General features: G+C 47.8%; 1 protein-coding gene across 1 annotated transcript; it reads right to left on the minus strand.

Annotated features, from left to right (window-relative positions):
- Positions 1–61: 61 nt before the first annotated feature.
- On the minus strand, positions 62–19,334 carry ANKRD13C (ankyrin repeat domain 13C; the record flags this gene model as incomplete). Its single annotated transcript, XM_083867278.1, has 13 exons — positions 62–4,441; positions 5,243–5,343; positions 5,867–5,965; positions 6,595–6,674; positions 7,371–7,532; positions 8,228–8,359; positions 9,065–9,209; positions 10,474–10,540; positions 11,493–11,538; positions 12,505–12,590; positions 13,520–13,624; positions 14,978–15,019; positions 19,028–19,334. 13 exons carry the CDS (start codon positions 19,332–19,334, stop codon positions 4,311–4,313), a joined length of 1,503 nt encoding a protein of 500 aa, XP_083723404.1. The 3' UTR covers positions 62–4,310.
- Between the last annotated feature and the right edge of the window lie 1,692 nt (positions 19,335–21,026).

Below are 21,026 nucleotides of genomic sequence, written 5' to 3' on the forward strand. Positions count from 1 at the left end.
AACTCCTGGGTTTTATTTCCACTGACCTCATTCCTTACAGGGGACTTTTCCATCTATCCATCCCTCCAACTCCTCCCAAAAAAAGCCCCCAACCCTCCCTCAAAAAACCCAAAAACTCAAACCCAAATGAACCCAAAACCCCCAGAGAGTCTCCCTCAAAGCCAAAAGAAAATACCAAACCAAAAATCCCCTCAAAACCAACTCTCCACCCTCCTGCAGGGCCAAAGCCTCTATGGACATCCAGGCTTTGCTCTCCATTCCCCCAGAACTGTCCCATCCTGTGGTCCAAGGGATTCCTGGATGGAGGAGGTGAAACCTCTGGAATTTCAATGAGTTTCAGGCTCCTTTTCCCTCCCTCCCTCCCGGGCAGCTGTTCCCAACCTCCTCCCTCAGCTCTGGGTGAGGCTGGGAACTGCTCCCCATCAAACCTGGGATTCACAGAGGGCCCAGAAGAGGCTGTAATGAAAATGCAGGATTTTATTTTAAAAAATGACCAAGAAAATGCCCTTGCAGAACGCAGCAGCAGGAGCTCATTCCCTCCCCTCCCATCCCGCTCCCACAGCGAGAGGGAAGCCTGGATTGCACAGGTGGAGCAGCTTCCAAATCCAACAGCATAGTTTGGTCTTTATTCTAACAAATGATACAACCCAAAGTGACTATGAGTGAAGGGAGGAGAGAAAACCAGGGAGCAGACGACGGGAAAACGCAAGAGAGGTGACTCGTTTTTCCGTGGGAGTTACAAATTGTCAGGAAAAGAAAAAAAGTGAAACTCTGCAGCATTACAGGAATTGGTTAATCCAGATTAAATAACGCAGTTCTCCTGGTGGGAATTACAACTCAGGAGCAGAGACAGGAAAAGAACAGAGGGGAATCGCTGGGAATAGCAATGGAATACGGTGGGATTCCAGCACAAACACACCCTGGGGGGGACGAACGGATTCAACGCAGGGATGGGGAAGTGCAGGGGTGGGAGTGGCTGGACAGCAGGAGAGGAAAACCAGGGGGTGTTCCCTTTGCCACGGGAAAACCAGGGGGGTGTTCCCTTTGCCAGGGGACAGAGCAGGAGTTTGGAAGACCAGAGGAACAGTTTGGCTCAGAAACAACCCACGGGCTCCTTCTGCAGCGAGGTCGGAATTGGGTTGAGCGAAAATTCCTGGTTGTCAATTTTAAGAGCCATTAAAAAAAAAAAAAAAATCAGGAAAAAATGATGTGGTGGGAGCAGCAGGATGTGATTCCCACCAGGCTGATCCAGCTCCCTCCTCCTCCTGCCCTGGAGCTGCTCCTGGTCCCCCTGACATTCCCCGGCCGCAGGGATGAGCTGGAGCTGCTGCACAAACACAATCCATGGATCTGTGCTCACTCCCAGGGACCAAACCCTCCTGTAACCACCCGGCCTGGCCTTCAGGAAAACGGGAAAAGCCGAGGTGAGGCTCTGCTGGATCAATCCTGCTGGGAATAGGAATTTCCAAGGGGAGGGACCGTGTGCCCCACACACATCCAGGCCCACAAACATTCCCTGTGTCCATGCGACACAACCCAGTGACAAAAACAGCCTTTAGTGGAGAAAACAGGGATATAAACATGGATCTGAACGTGGGCAGCCCCTCAGGATCCACAGGCTCAGCCCTGTGTCCCTCTGAGAATTCCTGCAGTGCATCCACTGGGAAACCTGCCCAGGTGTCCCTACGTGTGAGGAATGTTCAGACAGGAAACACAGCCCAGGAGGAGGGGGGAAATACTGAGAGCAGCTCTGGGAGCCCACAGGGCTGCCCTGGGAGCTGGGGAACAATCCAGGGAGTTCCCACCCCTCAGCTCCACAGGGAGAGCAGGAGCAGCCAGGATTTCCTGGGATAAACCAGAAAAAGGCCAGTTCCAAAGCAGAACAGCCTTGGGAGCAGCTTCCTGCAGAGCCTGGAAGTGTCCCAGGGAGCAGCCGTGTCCTGGGGGGTTAAAATCCCCCAGATGTGCAGCCAGAGGCCACAGGAACCACAGGAAACACTTCCAGGGCCTGCCCTGGGCTTTGGGCAGACACCCCACGGCCAGCAGGACCCAGCAGGGGCTGGGCAGAGGGGATGGAGCCACAGGAGCCTCAATCCCATGGGAGGCCACCCCAAAACCCTTTTTGTTTTCCAGTTCCAAGGCCAGGATCCACTCTGGGATCCAGCAGTGGCCCCACAGCCCCAGCAACGCTTCCACAGAGCCAGGGATGAATTTGGGATAACCAAAAATGCAAAGAAAACACAAATCCATGGATCCTCCCTGCACCACTGAGGACAGGGAGCTCTGACATTCATTCACCTTGGGGAGGAACCTCTCACCTCCACTGAATTCCCAAGGAATGGGAATTCCCTGGATGACTGCCACAGGTCCTGCAGCTACACAAAACAGCCTGAAGGGACCCCTGGGAGGGGACAGGGACCCCTGGGAGGGGACAGGGACCCCCTGGGAGGGGACAGGGACCCCCTGGGAGGGGACAGAGCCCTGTGCTGCCCCATGGGCACCAATCCAAGCTCCAGCTCAGCCCCATGGACATTCCCAGTCTGGCCCAGAGGATCCCAGGAGCAGCACAGATGGTGTCAGTTCATCCCAAAGGTGTGAAACACTGCAGGAATTCATCATCACTTGGGAGAGAACAAGTTCCATCATTCCCAGAGGATGCTCCACACCTGCCCTGACACGGCACTGCAGGAGTCGTGTTTCCCTTTGCTTGTTTTCCCTAAAGTTTTATTTTGGATTTTGAGTTGGAATTAACAACAAAGCTGCACTGCTCCCCTGTCCCAGAGCTCCCCTGTCCCAGAGCTCCCCTGTCCCAGAGCTCCCCTATTCCCACAAGTCCCAGAGCTCCCCTGTTCTCCAGGCTCACAGAGGTGCTGGGAAAGGACCAACCTCACCCTCTCACTCCAGTGCTCCTGGACTTTGCTGACAGTGATTCCCTGGCTCTTCCTCCATGTCCTTGCCCAGAGCAGCCTCTTTGGGATGGATCAGAGATTCCAGCAGTGTGGAATCCCCTGCTCTCAGGTGTGCCTGACACCTTGCCCTGTGCTGAGCCCCTCCCTTGTCCCTCGTGCTCAGCACAGCTGTTCCCTCCACTGAGCATCAATGATCCTCCTCATTATAAACTTTGTTCCTTAACTCTATGGAATTCCAGAAAAAAAAAGTTTTACCTACAGTGCACAAAGAATATAATTTGGAAAATATTTACATTTTTTGTACAATGACACCACAGCACTTGAATCTAAATTTCTTCATACAAACAAATAGCACCATCAGCCTTCTGCACAAATCTTGCCTAACAAACCCCAGAAAAGGTGGATTATTGTTAGATGAGGAGACTGGAACAACTGGGAAATGGGAATAAGCTCGAGGAGCTGGAGTACTGAAACACCCATGAAGGGGGGCTGAACAAGATGAGATTTAAAGTCCCCCCACCCCAAACCAGTCTGGGATTCTCAGTGATTAAAACACAAAGAGGCAGGAAATGAATGTGGGAACACCCCAGTGAAAGCTGCCCCAGAGCACCACAATGACCCCAAGTGCAGGGAAAGCTCCTCCTGCAGGGAAAGCTGCTCCTGCAGGAAGGGGAAATGCCTGAGCTTTTCCCAGTGCACACACAAACTGACCTGGTGGTGCTCTCAGCCTTTCTGGGACACCTCTCCCAAGTGAGGCTCAAATCAAGGATTAACAAGTGACATTCCTGGCCAGGCAGCCCTGGAGTGCTCCCCAAAGCCACAGGGAGGCAGGCAGGGAGCAGAGAGCAAAGCAGGAATGAAGGGATGAGGCAGGGCTGGTACTCCAGAGGTGCCTCACTCCCTGCAGAGCACAGCTGGCTCTGCCCTGGGGTGCAGCAGGAAATCCAAGTGTCAATGGTGCCCATTTGGTTCATTCATCTACAGCCAAGGCATTCCTTCAGGAAACCTTCCAACATTCTGTGGCTGAGCTGTGAGCTCGGGGAATAGGGAAGGACAGGGGGGAATCACCCCCAGCCCCGGGCCCAGCTCGGTGCCAAGGTCCAGCAGTGCCTCGTGGATCACCCACAAGTGTAAAAAAAATTTAAAAACCAGCAGCTCCTCCCAAGTTTGGGGGGTGGCAGCTCCCGGGCCAGGACTGGCTGTGCCAAAGGGAATGGCAGCAGCAGGCTCTGGGAAGAGGGAGCTGGAGGGGCTGGATGCCCAGTACTGCTGCTCCTTCCCTTCGCTGCGGCCTCACCGAGTCCATCCCTTCCCGTGCCCCAACAGCTCTTCACTCTACTGTGAGGGGCAGCCATTCCCTTTTCCCTGGTGTGGAGATTCCCCAGGAACCTTCCAGCCCCGTTAGAGGTCCGGGAAGCGGCTGGGATCCTCCTTGTAGTCGTCGGGAATGGTGAAGATGGAGTCGTGGAACTCATCGTAACGGAACTCCTGGAAGGTCACAGTGGCCGTGATGGTGGGGAACACTGGGATGTCTGCAGGGCAAGGAAAAGCCAGGAATGGCAACAAGCCCCAGCTCTGAGTGCTCAAAGCCAGGCTGGACAGGGCTTGGAGCAAGGTGGGATGGTGGGAGGTGTCCCTGTCCATGGGAATGGGAGAACAAGGTGGAATTTGAGCTGGTCACTCCCAAGCTCTGGAATTCTGGGCAAATGTGGCAGAGGGAGAGCACAGCCAGGACTGGCAGGCTCACACAGCTGCCTCTGCAGTTCTAGAAACTCTCTATCCTTTAGGAAAGGGGTTACTGCTTCTGGGATCATCTATCCCATGAATCAGGTGATTTTAGACATTTCCATCTGTTATGAGTGCAATGGTTTTATATTTTTCACTTAAAATTAATCTTTGAGGAAAAGGAAACACAGGAATGTGACAAAATACTCCACACCTGAGATCCTCCCCTAATGCAGGAATAATCCAGCACATCCCACTGCCCTTGGAGCAAGGCCCCAGCATTTCTGTGCTCCTGAACTCTCCAGCAACACATTCCTAGGTGAGAGTTCTTCCACAAAATTCAAAAAAAAAAAAAAAAAAAAAGACCTTCTCAACATATTTCAAGAATAAATGCACATGTTTAGATCTGGATTGGATATTTGGGAAAATTCCTCTTGGAAAAAGGTTTTCCAGCCCTGGAGGAGTGCCCATCCCTGGGGGAGATTTCAAAGCTGTGTGGATGTGGCACATAGGACAATGATGGGAAATTTCTGGACTCAGCCTTAGAGGCCTTTTCCAACCCAAAATTCTGGATATATAAAGCCCCATAAGGTGCTGTGTGCTCTTACCTAATTTGACAGGAAAGCCTGGTGGAAGCTTCATTTGAACAAATTCTCTAAGTTTGTTAAAGTGCTTGAAGGGTGCAATGACTTCTAAGACATTCAACAACCTGCAAAGGAGAGCAGAGCCAGTGACAGATCCTTCTGCCACATCCTGTCCTTCTGGAACAGCAAAACATGATCCAAGGGGTTCAGGGGACAGAGGAGGTGACAATGACATCATCCCCCCCTTCTCCATCCCAGGGCTTCAGGGTCACCCACATCCTGCTCCTGGTGATCCAGAATTACAATTCCTTGTCCTCCTTTTCCACAGGAGATGAGGGATGAGCTCCCATCCCTCCCCTCCATGGACATGACCTGGCTTTGCACTGGTTTAGGGGTCACAATTTTGTGCTAAAATTTATTATGGTGAAAAGCATTTCAGAATTCTGTGGGATCAGGCACCAGTTACTGATAACCCTGCCCAAAACTCTGCTCTTATCACTCCACTCCTCCCTCAGCCCCAGCAGCTCCAGATTCCCAGTTTAAGGGATTCCTTGCTCAACTCCTGGGGATTTGGAGGGTTCTGCAGTTCATGAACAGGTAGAACATTCCCAACAGGAGTAACTCCCATGGGCAGGAGCTTGGACTCACGATTCAATTCCTAAGGGGAATTCCTGGCTCATTGCTATCGTGGCTTTGAAGGTTTTCTTGCTCTCCTTGCAGACCAGCTCCCTGCCCAGGTGAGGAGCTCTGTGAGGGAGAGGGAGAGGCAAAGTCAGTGTTTCCCAGGGAAAACCTGGGTTTAGAGGAATGAAAACAGACTTGGCTTGGAAAACATCAGGGAAGAATCCCTACTTTCAAAGGATTTGCTTTATTGTAAAACTGTGCAGAATAAAGATAAAAACCCTCTTAATTTAGATTACTCTGAGTTCTGCTCAACCGGGAGACAAGACAAAAGCAGGAAAACTACTCCAATAAAATAATTCCTCATAAAAATGGTGTTAATAAACCCTACAGGAAATGTTTATTACCCACCACCCAGCAATGCCCATGGTATGGGGTAGAACTGGATGGGATTTAAGGTCCCTTCCAACCCAAAGCATTCCAGGATCTCCTGAGGCTCTGTGTTCCTATAGACAAGGATTCCCTGGAGCTGAGGCACCACACAAGGATTCCCTGTACTGAGGCACTGTGTTCCCACACACAAGAATCACCTCCCAGCACAACAAACACCGAGACACCAGGCCCAGCCTTCCTCCCTCCCCACAAAACCACACACAAGTAGTTCTCCATCAAGTGGAGAACTCCAAACCCCTCCAGCCCCATCCCAGAGATCCAGAGGTGTCCCAGGGCTGGCTGGCAGAGCCAGCAGCACTCACTTGCCACTCTCTGCAGAGATGTACTCCTCCCAGGAGATGGTGTTGGGCGACGGCGGCGTCAGCGACTGCCGGCGCACGGGCTGTGGGATTGAGAGAGCTCAGCTCAGTGTTCCTGCCCCCTCCTCATCCTCACATTCCCACCTGGAACTGCCCCTCAGCTCCAACAGCAGCCACAGCACTGCCCTGCCTGTCCCAGCTCCTGCTCTCAGCCCTCGCTGAGGTGTTTGGCCTCTAAGGGCATTTTCTATAGGACCGGGTTGTGCTGCTCCTCAATAATGAGTTAATTCAGGGCTCTGAGTGCCAAGGCAGCAGCCCCAGCTCACACAGAAATAAATTAATCACTTTAAAAGCTCTGTGTGTGTTCCCAGCTGAAGCCTGGCTCGTTCTGAAGAGGCTCTTGATTTCCTGGTGCTAATCACAGGCTTCCTCCCATTTTAATGAAGCTCAAAGGAACACGATTGCCTTTCTGGCTTCCCTTTCATTCCCAACAATCAACATTGGGTCTAAAAGAATCCAAAGTGATTTGCCACAGCCAAACCCCTCATCTCTTCTAAGAGACAAATTAAGGCTGAATACCCAATATAACCACAGAAATCCCTCCCTGTGTGCACTAATCAGGGTAATTCATTAATGCATCACCACAATTACACTTGTGGGTCGTGTTTACGATTTTTAAATTACGCCAATCGAAAAGAAAATAAAAACATTATCTCTGTATTTTGCACCATGAGTGATGTGCAAGATTATTCTCCCACGTCCTGGGAAAGGGTTTATACCTCAAAATTCTGCTCCATGAGGTTGCCCCCTTTGCTCAGGCTCTCCATGATCGCTTTATTCCGAAGGATGTCCTCCTCACTGAGATGTTCCCTTCTTTTCCTGGATTCCAACACAAGTCCGTTCACCAAGTAGAAATCTGCCAGGAAGTTTCCTACTCTTTCCTGCACCAAAGGAATGGAGACATTAATGACTCACAGAAGATGAAATAAAAATATTTTGATTACTGAGTGTCAACTAATGGCAGTAAGGGAACTTGGGGATTGAGCTGGCAGTGGGCAATCCCAAAAAATCCAGCAGGAACAGGTACTTCTTATGAAGGGAAGCTTTACAACAGAGATTGTTGAAACATTTGAGTGAGATTTCTTTCCAGAGCACTGCGTTTAACCAGCAGGAGGGCACAGAATCCTTCCTGCACTCCCTGGGATCAACCTGCAGAGATCAGAACCTCCTGGAATAAAATCATTCCCAGTACAATCTGTCCTCTCTCTGCCCAACACCTACAGATTCTTTCTTCCTTATTTTTCCTGCTGAAGGCAGTCCAGAAGAGAGATTCCACATGGAATAAACTTGGGATAATTTGGGATACAGGGAGAGGGATTCTTCCTTTGTCCTGAACACCTTTTCCTGGACTGGTTTGTGTTGGAAGGGACCTCAAAACCCATCCCATATCCCATCCCAACTCCCTGCCATGGGCAAGGACATTCCACCATCCCAGGCTGCTCCAAGTTTGGCCTTGGGCACCTCCAGGGATGGGGCAGCCACAGTTTCTCCAAGAAATCTGCTCCAATGCTTCTTCCAGTGCCTTTCCCTCCTCCGTGCTGCCCAGCCCCGGGCTCTGAGCTTCCCTCCCACTCACAGTTTTGTCCTCCCTGAAGAGCCACCCTGTCTGTGCCCGTGTGAACGTGATGGATTTGGTGGATAAGGTGGCGGAGTAAATATCGCTGCTCATCAAAATGTCAACCTCCTCTTCTGTCTCCATCTCAGATTCCTGCAAGAAAAAAAAATCCAAAATACTCAGCAACCATTGCTTCTCCTAAAGATACACCAATAAATACAAATCCATAAGCCTTGTCATTTGGATCTTTTCCCAGAAGCAGCATTTCCTGAATTTTTAGAAAAGAGGTTTTTCGAAAAACCTCTGGCCAAATGGTTTCCAAATAGTTTAATCTTGAATATTAATGTGAATAAAGCATCCCAATGGGATTTATGCAGCAGATCAACAGCCACTCCCTTTCCACAGGCAATAATCCATCTGGCTTAAGTGATTGGGGGATAAAGCTGTAATTAAAACTTGACTAATTACAGGGGGTCCAGTGAGTCAGACCCTCACGTTGTCACCAGCTGAACTGGGGTGACTAAAAGGATGCAAACAGTGGGACCAGGTCTGAAAACCCACCTGAAGACACCCAAGTTAAGCCCAGTGGAAAGACTAAAAAGCAGCACATCATAATTTAAACCACATCTTTCCAATCTATTCCCATTCCATCTTTTCCTGAAGTAGAAATCTGGATTCAAAACTGGTTTTCCTCACAAAATTCAATATCACCTTCAACAGCTCAAGTTGGAACAACCGAGGAAAAAATTCCTTTTTTTGCAGTTCTTTGGGTTGTTTCTGAGGCAAATTTTATTTGATGAAATTCCCAAAAAAAAAAAGTCTGGGATGTGTCCCACCCCCCTTTTCCCAGAGCTTTACCTCGTGGTGTATTCGCTGGTAAACTTTTTGCTCGTTGTCTAAAACTACAAAAGATTCGGAGGGCGCGGCGTCACCGTTAAAAATGAAGCTTAAATCCCCTCGTTGGCACTTCATGTCAGTAAAGTCTATCAGAGTTGTGTCCAGCCTGTGAAAACGACCCCAAATCTCACAAAAGTGACACATAAATGCAGGAGGAAGTTCAGCTCTCAAGCAGGAAAGTGAATTTTTTTTAATGGGAAACAAACATATGAAGGGCTGAGTTTTTGTAGGATTTTGTAAGTGAAGCCTGAATGTAGAAATCAGCAAAAAATTGCTATAAATGTACAGTTTTCTTCAGCAAATTTTATTTAATACTGCCAGCATGAGGAGGGGAGGGGGAAAGAATTTATTCAGTGCTACACACTGAGAAACAACACTGGACATGACCCAAAATCTGAAGCGGACTCAGAAATAAATTAGTTTTTTAAAATTTGGCTGATTTTTCTTGCTATTTCTATTTTTCTCCCTCACCAACAGCAGGGAAATGCTCCAGCAGACCTGAATAACTGGAGGAAGATGGAGCCAAGGCCATGGATCTCTGTAGTAATTCACATCCAGGATTGCCAGAGCATTTATTTCTCTTAAAAAAGGTGGTTAAAGAATCTGAACTGGGTGACTTCAACTCCAAGTGGTGAGGGATTAAAACTCCTCATAGATTTGCCTCTGATTCCAAGGAAAAATCTGTATTTATTTACTTCCTCTCAGTTCAGGCAGAGCATTCAGAAATGACAAGGAAAGCAACAGCCCCAGACTCAAATTTCCCCTAAAAATTCGCTTTCCACACCCAAGCTGCCCCTTTAACAGAACAAGAATTTCTACAGATTGAATCTCCAGGATCATGTTCTTGCCTCTTAAGTTTGAAATTTTGACCCCTAAAGAAAATACCAGAAAATACATTTGATTCCAAACTAAATCAGTTGAAGAGCTGAGCTTGGAAAGACTCCTGAAATTCCCTTTACTGAGTTTGGGAATTTGTCACATTAAACACCTTAAAGAGAGAAATTATATCACTTTTTGGTGGTTTTTTTTGTGATTTTTTTTTTTGTGATTTTTTTTGTTGTTTTGTTTTTGTTTTGGTTTGGTTTGGTTTTTTTTTTACTCCAGACTGGAGCAGCAACATTTCTCCACAAAATACTGGAATTTATTTGCAGTTATGTTATAAATATCCCTGTTTTTTACTGGAATGTCTGGTAGATAAAAAGCCTTATCCAGCTGAACTGCTCTTGCTCTATATTTAAGTTCTGTTCAGCTCAAAAGGGATAATCAGAGCCTGAAATTCCAAGCCACAGTGCTGGATGTGCCCAGGCTCCTCAGGGATTCTGTCAGGATCCAGCTTTTCCCTGGGAAAAAAAAAAAACAAAAGCACTCACCTGATATTTATACCTTGTTTGTGTATTTTACATGCATCAGAAGGCAGAATTCGGGAAAGTAAAGGCACTAAAGGAGGGAGAGAAAAGGCAATCAGGGCACTGAGATCCCTCTGCAAAGTATTTCCATTAAAACCATCCCATCAGTTTGATTCTGGATGTGTTTTAATGCAAATACAGCATTTTTCATCATCATCTCAATCAAACACAATCAACAACACGGTATTTCTATTTGATAAAACTGGTTTTTTTGTAATAACTGTACACTCTGCTTCCATTATCAGACAGAATTTGTATTTCCATCACAGGTAAAACATTCATAAATCCCAGTAACTGTGGCTGTGCAGAGTCTGAATTCTGGGATTTAACAGTTTGTACAATGCACCAAAGCAAAGCCTGGCTCCAAATGTGGTGGAATTTGTATTCCATTTATCAATCCCAGTAACTGTGGCTGTTCAGAGATTGAATTCTGGGATTTAACATTTTATTCCATGCACCGAGGCAAAGCCTGGCTCCAAATGTGGTGGAATTTCTATTTCCACCACAGGTAAACCATTTATCAATCCCAATAACTGTGGCTGTTCAGAGTTTGAATTCTGGGATTTAACAGTTTATTCAATGCACCAAGGGAAAGCCTGGCTGCAACTAAAACAGAACAGCCACGAGCATAAAAATGGCCCAAAGTGTTAATATTAATTACTAAATTAATAAAACACATAAAATGATGGAATCCCAGGCTGGTTTGGGTTGGGAGGGACCTTTAGGATCACTCCATCCCACTCCTGCCATGGCGCAGGTTCTTCAAGCAAAGAGCTACTTCATCCCCTCACTGAGTCACTGGATGAGAGAGGAAAATTCAGCTCCAAAAGTGAATTAGCAAAAAATAAACCTGGAAAAAGCTGCGTGTGCTTTCCTCAGGACTCAGAACTCCAGCACTGGACTGTGAATGTTCCAGCACCAAGCAGAAGGTGCTGCAGGCTGATTGCATTATCTCCCTGGGGAAGGGACATGGGAGAACTCACCCCAACTTTGAAAATCCCAGTGAAGCTCTAGATAGAAGTCACCTAGCTGAGAAGAAAAGAAAAAAAGTGTTAACAAGCTTTTCAGGCTAAACAACTGGAAAATTTGCTGAAAGACAGGCAGAAGTTGTGTTTGGCAAACAAAGAAAGCTTTCAATAATGTTGTACTTGAATTTTACTGAGCTTAAACATCACTGAAGCTGCAGCACAATCAATAATGATAAAATGTTGTAACTCATCTGAAATCATATTTTAAATCATTTTTAAATACTAATTCAACTATCAAGCCCTGGATTGCAAAAGATTTATTGTAAACACGTGTTTATAACACATTTATGGAGCTCTCTGCTTGCTTTGATTGATCCCATCCAGTCCCAGGGAATTAGAATTAATTATACAACAATTAATGAGTCAAGTTTCAGGCAGGAGTTTTGCAAACACCAATTTCCACTGGCCTTGTGGAAACGTGCTGAAATCATCAGCTCTGACCTCCAGAGCCAAGCCCACAGCACAGCTCAGCTTTCACAGGCACAATTTAATTCAGTATTTTGAGAAATAACTGGGTTTCTACAAATTGCTGTCCCCAAAGTGAGCAATATTTCACTGTGCCCAAGGGGAACTGGATGCTGATGGAGAATGAAACCAAAAATCTCCTCCATCACTAGGCAGGAGTCATTTGGGGACTGAACACACCAGGAAATTATTCATTGACAGAAGATTTAGGAAAGCTTTAAAAACCTTATGAAATAGAGATTTTTTTAACTCTGAGATTGCAAAGATGGATGTCTTACACAAAGCTTTTATTTGAATTTCTAGAAGTTGAAAGGAAGTATTATCTTAAAATAAACAGAATTCTGTGACCCCTTTAAAACAGGGCCAAGATTGTTTTTAAGAGCAAAAGATTGGTTTAAAAAAAAAAAACATGGAAAAAACTTCCTGGCAGTTTTCCAGAGTGTCCATACTCGGAGCACAAGTCATTCTTTCCATCCCATCTGGTTTTGTCAGGAAAACTCACCTCTTTCAGGGCTTTTAATAACCGAGGTCGTTTCTCTTCAACACTTTCCCTGGACTGCTGCTTGAGCTTCCTCAGGAGTGCTGAAACTACACAGGAATTAATCCATGAACTCTGTTTGTTTGGTAATTAAATGTCATTGTCTTATTTGAGGTCTTAAACCCATCAATGCAATGGAACATTTCATCAGAGCTGGGAAATTAATTCCAGTTTCAGGAACTGCACATTAACCTGCTCGGTTATTGAAAATAACCCCAATTATTGAAAAGACTCAATAATTGTTTGTAAAGTTAACTACATAATCATGTCAAGAGGGTTTTTACACAGGTATTAGTAAATATGTGGATATAAATATACTGAATATGTGTAACACCTACTCTACTGAAAAATCAATGAGGAGTTGACATGAGAATGTTGTTGGTAGATTATAAACTACTGCATTAACATATTAATAATACATTTATATATGTAATATATAGAGAATTTTCTGCTACAGGAATGCACCACCACACATGGTAATACCAAACATGTTAATAGTGTTTAGTGAGTAGCAACAGAATCATTTCCTTCTGTTACTCCATGTCTGAGGTGAATAAACAATATTTGAATAATACATGATATATAAATTATATTTTCCCACTGGCCTGTTGAGATGCAGCCCAAAAGCCACATCCCACTGGCAACTGAAAGATGAACAAAGAGATGATCCCACCCAGTTCAGACCCATTTGGATGCTGTTTCTCCCATCCCAAACCCAAAATAAGCTCGTGCAGAGCTCTCCCAATGCCCTCAGCCTGAGCACAGTTAACACTTTGCTTATGTAACCCAGAGCAATTTCTTATCAAGGAAATGATGGATGTGCCTGATCATGTTCAGATATAAAACCTTCAGCTGATTAAGAGAAACCCTTCAGAGAGCTGTGGGAGAATAACCCAGCTTGAGAGCTCTGCTTTGCTGCTCTGAATGAGCCCCAGTTTGGGATTAATTGGCAAATTGGGATGAATGAAGAGGTGCTTACTCATCTGTCTGTCTCCATAGCTGATGGCTTCGGCCAGAGGGCTCCATCCCTGAGCGTTTTTCACCTTTACTGGAGCATTATGGGCTAAAAGCAGGTGGGCACATTCTGGGACAGAACATCCACAGTTAGTTATTTACAGGAAAAGGATGCAGCAGGAGCATCAGCACAATAAAACTCTACCAAAGCAATTCACATCAGAGATGTCACACAGATTATCAAAACACTTATCTGGGTTCTGACTCACTCCAACAAACAAAGCCATTTGTGCAAGCACCTCCAGCACTCACTTCCTTGTTCAATATTACCATAAAAATAATTGATCAGCCACTAATTATATAACACTGAAGACTTGTCCCTCCTGCTTTTTGTAATTTTTTATAATTTTTTTTTTTTATAAATTTTGCTTTTTATAATATTTCTGCATGTCAGGGACACTCACAGCATTGTGGAAGGAGGATTATTTATATTTAATGTATGACATCAGCTCTCTCTGCTGCACACACAGAGATACCTCAGGGCCTTCATCCCTCTCTCCAAGGGGTGAATGGATCACAGATTTGGGGTAAATCCCACCAGGTTTAGGGGAGGCAGAACATTCTGTGGGCCAGAATATTCTGGGTAATCTGGGATTTAAACAGGGCAAATTTCTCAGCTCCAGGAAAGCCTCAGGTGTGGAACCAACAGCTGCATTCCCCATCCACAGGTGGATGTGATGGTGGAATGAAGCAATGAAGGGGATGAGGAGGGTTTCAGTGTTTCCATGTGCTCCTTGGAAATGTTTCTGCAGTTTCCAGCCCCAGGGAAACCTCAGCAGTGTCACCAAAGCCACCCTGGGCAGGCTCAGGAGGTGATGGAGCAGGGCCCAGCTGTCTCATCACCAAGACAAGGGACTTCCTGGGTTATTTTGGTGCCACAGGAAACTGCACTGGTCATTCCAGATGCAGCAGCTGTGAGTCAGTGACAGGCTGAGTGGCTGGGGAGGAAGAGAGAATAAACTGAATAAACTCCTGCGGGGATAAACAAAGGCCCAGCCAAGACACTGAGGGGGTTTTATGGTTCTTTAAAGCAGGACAACAACATCACTCTGCAGGGAGCAGCAAATCAGTTTGGGATCATCAGCCAGATTCCACCTCCAGCTCAATAAACAGGCTGGGAGAGCTCACCTGGAGAAAAGAAGGATCCAGGGAGAGCTCAGAGACATTTCCAGGGACTAAAGGGGCTCCAGGAGAGACAGAAAAGGGGAAATGGTTTCCCACTGCCAGGTGGGATATTGGGAATAAAGCTCAGATTTCTTTTCTCACTCTTCTCCAAATCCATGTGGCATCTCCTACCCAGAAAACCTCTCTAGCTTGAAACAAGGTCACATTCAGAAAAATGGAAAAAAAATCCCTTTTTTCCTTTTGCCTCCAAATCTTCAGGATCACTGAAGAGGTAACAAAACCAAATGGTTCTACTCACCTTTATGTCCCAACATCACAGCAAGATGTAAAGGAGTGTTTCCTAAAAAAAACCCACAGAAATAATAATTTAAAAAATCAGATTAAAGTTACCAGAATCCATTGCAATCCCTTCCTTAGGAAACTCCAGGAACACACCAACACCCACCAGAGGAGTGACATTTTTCTCAGCAACCATGAGGATTATAATTGTCAAAACAAATATACTGAGACACATTTCACGGGCCAAGAGAAGGTTTTTAATGATATCCTGAAACTCACTCCAAAGGCAAAGAGGTGCAGAGGTGTCTTTGAGAAAAGCACAACCCAAACCCTTCTGCTCCCCACGGCCTGAAGGGTCTGATCCCTTCCCAGCCTGACATATCTGGGTTAAAAGCTACTCACAGATATGATACTGATTAAAAATTTAACAGCCTGTTTTATGAATTTTTCAAAGACTTGAGTACTCGTTTTTTTACAACTACAGCACTGGGCATGTTGAGAAAGGAGCAGCACCTTCACTACAAAGCTGCCTTTTGGTTGTTTCCAAAGAAAGCTTTGGAGATGAGCAGCAGCCTCTCAAACCTGTCCCCGTTTTCCTGGTGATATTTGTGGTATTTGTGTTGTTAAATATTCACTGTGGGGCACCCAGAGCTGTTTTTTCCTGGATTAATGCTCATGACACTCTTCATTTAGGGAGATAAAGATGCAAAGTTCTTCCATTTAACCGTATTTTGCACATTTAAACACTTTCTCAGAGCAGCCAAGAGGGGAAAAAATGCTGGAAAACAATTTTTTTGTGCAATTCTAACACACACAAACTGGGCTGAGAGTTATTTCCCAGCTCCCATTTTGTCAGCAGGAAGAACCTGCTCTGTGCAGAGGAATTCTGGATGGAGGTGGGAACTGTGCCCTGCTTGTCCAAGAGGGGCTGACAGGGCTGTTCAAAGTGTCCTGCATTTCATCATTTCATCCTTGCAGGACACTGGCAGCATCCCAGGCAGCCACAGCCCTGCTCGTTCTGCACTAACCCAGCTAAACTCCTGCTGCTATTAATAGCTGCTCCAACATCTGGGAGCCAGAGCAGCTCTGGGAATCCTGGATGCTGCCACAGGCTCTGGTAGGGGATGGAAATAACCTTCCTGAGGAGCACGGGGAGAGGGAGCCAGGCTGTGTGCTCAGGAAACGCAAATTATTGACCCAAGGGGAAATATTTCCATAAAAACACCATCCTGTGATTCCTCTCAGGTGCCCATTTCCCACTTTGTCACTGAGTGCCACCTCCAGCCCTTCCTTGGACACTTCCAGGGATGGGGACTCAAAAATTCCCTGGGCAGTTCCAATGCCTGGCCACCCTTTCCACAGGGAAATTCCTGCTGGTGGCCAAGCTGAGCCTCCCCTGACACAACCTGGGGCCATTTCCTCTTGTCCTGTCCCTGTTCCCTGACTCCTCCCAGCTGTCCCCTCCTGTGCAGAGCCACAAGGTCCCCCCTGAGCCTCCTTTTCTCCAGGCTGAGCCCCTTCCCAGCTCCCTCAGCCCCTCCTGGGGCTCCAGACCCTTCCCCAGCTCCCTCAGCCCCTCCTGGGGCTCCAGACCCTTCCCCAGCTCCCTCAGCCCCTCCTGGGGCTCCAGACCCTTCCCCAGCTCCCTCAGCCCCTCCTGGGGCTCCAGACCCTTCCCCAGCTCCCTCAGCCCCTCCTGGGGCTCCAGACCCTTCCCCAGCTCCATTCCCTGCCCTGGACACTCTCCAGCCCCTCAATGTTTTTGCTGGAATGAGGGACTTGGGACTGATTTGAGGTGAAGCTCCATCAGTGCCCAGCACAGCTACAGCCCCTTTTCCCAAGAAATCAGTGCTCCAGGAATCAGGAATCCTGCCCAGGCACATCCAGGTGGGCAGACAAAGCCTGTTGGCATAAAAATACACCTGAAACACAGCAGCTGTGCCCACACAGGTGTGGCCTTTCACCCCTGCTGAGGTACTTGCACACCTACAGAGAGCCAGGGCTGTTTTCCAGCTGTTTTCCAGCAAGAGGACTTGGCTGCTTTAGGATTTCAGCTCTTAAATGCATGTTATAATAAAACTATATAAGTCATCTACTAGGTGTAGCTCCAGGCTTCCCCCAGGAAACTCACTGTTTGGGAATAATGACACTGGCCTTCCTCTGGGCAGTGATTTGGAGGTTCATTTAGGAAGCTGGGGAGGCACTCAATTAACACTCAATTGCTTTTAGCAGAACAGCAGGAGTCTCCCATTCCACAGGGTTTGGCTTTTCCTGCACTGAACCGACATTAAAAGAGGACTGGATTATTAACAATAAGTTCTCTTTCCCCTCTGCCCAATTTTTATCACAGCTCAGGACTCTTCTGGCTCATTTCTGAGCCAACCATCAGCTGGAGTGTCCCCCCAAATAATTCCCAGCTCTAGTCTGTAAACAAGTGACAGATGGAATCAGACAGGAAGAAAACAATAACAGGGAAATGTTACTCAGGCCTTTGGAATGTCAAACCACCAAGAGGTTCGTTGTGGGGATTTTTTTTTTTTTTTTTGAACAGTTCAAGTAAAAAACTGGATGAGTCAGAGATCCTCAAAGTGTCCCAACTCTAAACAGAGAGATATAAATTGGAGATTTATTTATGGATTTAAAAGGGATGGAACCAGTGAGTGTGATACACACAAAGAGGGATGAGGAGATGCCTTCAAGGAAAGATTTTGAGTTGCCTGAAGGGAACTGGAGGAGGAACAGGGAGAAGCAGCAGCAGGAATAGAGTGAGTGGGAAAAATCCTCCCCGAGTTGCTGCTCTCCCTCCAGCAGGATTTGCTGGAGTGAAGGTGGCAGGATAAACAGCTCTGGAGCTGGGTTTGGAACTCTGCCCCCAGGGAAGAGCTGTGCCAGCTGTAGGGAACACTCCTGCCCATCCTGGCTGTGTTACTGTGCATCCCTCAGCTGTTTCCCAGTGCCCAGAGCCACCACACACACACACACATTGGGCTGGAATTCCCAATCCCATCACTGCTGCCACAGTGCCAGTCCCAGAGATCCTTCACCTCCGTGTTCCTGTTGAATTTACACACCACAACCAAGCCCAGCCCTTCTCCTTATCACAAACACAACACAAGCGACTCCTTTATCACAATTTCTCAGACAGCACACAGCAGGACCTTGGAATTCTCCAGCAGAAATGGATTGTGCTGCTCTTCAAACAGGTATTAAAAATAGAGATTAAAACTGATCATGAAGGTCAAGCTTGATCCTTCCCAGGTTGATTTATTTGTTAACAATATAAAATATTTCCCAAATTAAAATGTTTTGAAACGTCCTGGCAAGATATTCAATATTTTACAAATTTCAGAGCAGCACAAGGATCAGATGCCACCTCAGAGCATTTTCAGAGGAGCAGCTGAGAACAACTCCCTGAAAATCCAGAAAAATTAAAAAAGAAAGGGGAAAAAAGGATTAGTTTTTGTAGCCTGGGGAAATATCAAAACCTGCTCTGCCAACAGCCAAAGGAGCCTCTCAGCATCCCCCAAAGCAAAGAGGTGACAGCTCAGACAGCCTAAAGAAAAGTAAATCTTTGAAATGCAGTGGGGGCTTGGACACAGAGCAACACCTGAGCACAGACAGCTCAGCCTGCACAGCGCTGATACTGGAGCTCACAGTGCTCATTCAGACTACAAAAAACACGGAATTAGAGAATGGTTTGGGCTGCAATGGACCTTAAAGCTCATCCAGTGCCACCCTTGCCATGGCAGGGACACCTTCCACTGTCCCAGGTTGCTCCAAGCCCAGTGTCCCACCAGGCCTGGGACATTCCAGGGATCCAGGGAAGTGTCCCAGCTCCTCCAGACACGCTGTGCCAGGGCCTCCTCATCCTCTCAGGGAACAATTTCCTCCCCATCTCCCATCCATCCCTGCCTTCTATCAGCGGAAGCCATTCCGTGTCCTGTCCCTCCATCCCTTACCCACAGCCCTTCCTGAAGGAGATCCACACACCCTTATAAAACTCCCTTGTACAACTCCCAGCCGGGAATTCCCTATTTCCCGGTTCATCCCCCGGTTCAGCCCCGCTCACCGTGACTGTCCTTCTGGGCGATGCCCTGGGTGCGGATGAGCGCCGAGAGCCGCCGCACGTCCCCCTTGAACACGCACTCGTGCACGGGGAAGGGGCCGCGCTCGGGCCCGGCGGGGGCGGCCCGGGCCGGCGGGCGGTGCCGGTGAGCGCCGGGCCCGCGGTGCCCCCCGGCCCGCCCGCCCTTCCCGCCCGTGAAGGCGCCCCCGGGCGCCGCGGCCGCCTCGTCCTCGCCGGCCGCCAGCAGGTCCCCGTCCTCCTTGCTGGGCTTGTGGTCCCTGCGCAGCGAGCGGAGCTTCTCGCCGGTCATGGCCGGCGGTCCCGCCCGGAGCCCCCGGAGCGGCCGCAGCTCCGCCCGCGCCTCACGGGCCTCGGCTCCGCGCCGCCATCTTCGGCCGCCGCTCTCGCGAGAATGCGCCGCACCGCGAGAGCGCGCGGGAGGAACCGCGGGGTGACCGCGACGGGCGGGGCGGGACCGCCCCAAGGGGCGCGGCATGAGGGGCGGGGGCGGGAACGGGGGATCGATACCGACAGACACATCCTGAGGGGCGGGAGCGGGAACGGGGATTGGGAACGGGGGATCGATACCAACAAACATCCTGAGGGACGGATCCTCCTCAATGGGCACATCCTGAGGGGCGGGATCGGGAACGGGAGCTGGGAATCGATACCGACAGACACATCCTGAGGGACAGGCGGGATCAGGGATCAATCCCAACAAACACATCCTGAGGGACAGGCGGGATCAGGAATCAATCCCAACAAACACATCCTGAGGGACAGGCGGGATCAGGGATCAATCCCAATGGCCAAACCTGACAGACCAGAACTGGGAGACTCCACAACTCTGAGCAGCTGTCCCAGTGCTCTCCCACCCTCCACAGAAAGTTCTTTAGGAAATGATGGCACCTGGACAAGTCTTCCTCAAAACCACATTTGAATACAAAAGAGGAGAGCGGGGCAGTTCCCCCTTGTCATGGTGTGAGCCCTTGTTGGGTGCATTGTCAGCTCTGAAAGGACCTCTTTGGGTCACAGCTTCCCAATTTCCCACTGCACCTCCCACTCCCGGGCCAGTTTTGCAAGTTTCTGCATCCAGTATGGGATGAGTAATTGTAAAAACGATGATGTCCCAAATTCCTGGTGAATTTGATTTTTTTACTCATTTTTCCAGGGAAAACAACCCCCCAAGTTGCCAGGAATACCAGACCAGCTGGAATAACAGAATTGCCTTCCTGGTGACCTTGTCTTTCCCAAGTTTGTATCACCACCATCATCCCAAGATGAATTCTAGGCAGATTTAGGAATTCTTGCTTCCCACACAGCTTTTTTTTACAGTCCTAATACAGCACTTGAAGCAATTCTAGGAGAAAAAAAAAAACACGACAATTTCTTTTTTCTTTTTGCTCTTTAGTCCAGTGTTCTTTCCAATGAGAATTTTCTGTCTCCTTGGGTTTTTTCGAGGAAAGTCAACCACGTTTCCAGGCAGAATGGGAGAGGCTGGCACTGTCAGCAGTTCTGATGCCTCCTGCTCTCCCCTGCTGGAAAACACACACGGAGCACAGCTGGTCTTGTGGAATGGAGGGGTTGGCTCAGGTTTTAGCTGATGTTGGAAGCTTCACGCTGCATTTTTAATTACTGCAGGCATGAAGTCACTGTTTACCAGCTTATTATGGACTCCCTTATTCACCCCAGAAATGGAACCAAGGCATTACTCACAGGAAGGGCTCTGAGAAAAGTGGTTTTTGTAAAGAATCCCAACTGTGGGGATACTTTACACTCACAGATTCTTGAGAATGGGGTTTTTTTTTTTTGTCTGTCCATCAACAGAACTTTCCTACAGCAAGCAGATTTGTCAGCATGGGATGGAATTCCTCCCTCCTAAATCCTGCTGAGGCTGAGGCATGGCCCTGCACACATCCAGAGGTTTGCTCCTCTTAGATCCAGCTCTGCTCAGATTTTATCCATATTCTTGTTGCAAAGAAAATGTTTCCTTACAAAATCT

The sequence above is a fragment of the Zosterops lateralis genome, assembly GCF_965231275.1.
Source record: "Zosterops lateralis genome assembly, chromosome: 9".
NCBI classification, from domain to species: Eukaryota; Metazoa; Chordata; class Aves; order Passeriformes; family Zosteropidae; genus Zosterops; species Zosterops lateralis.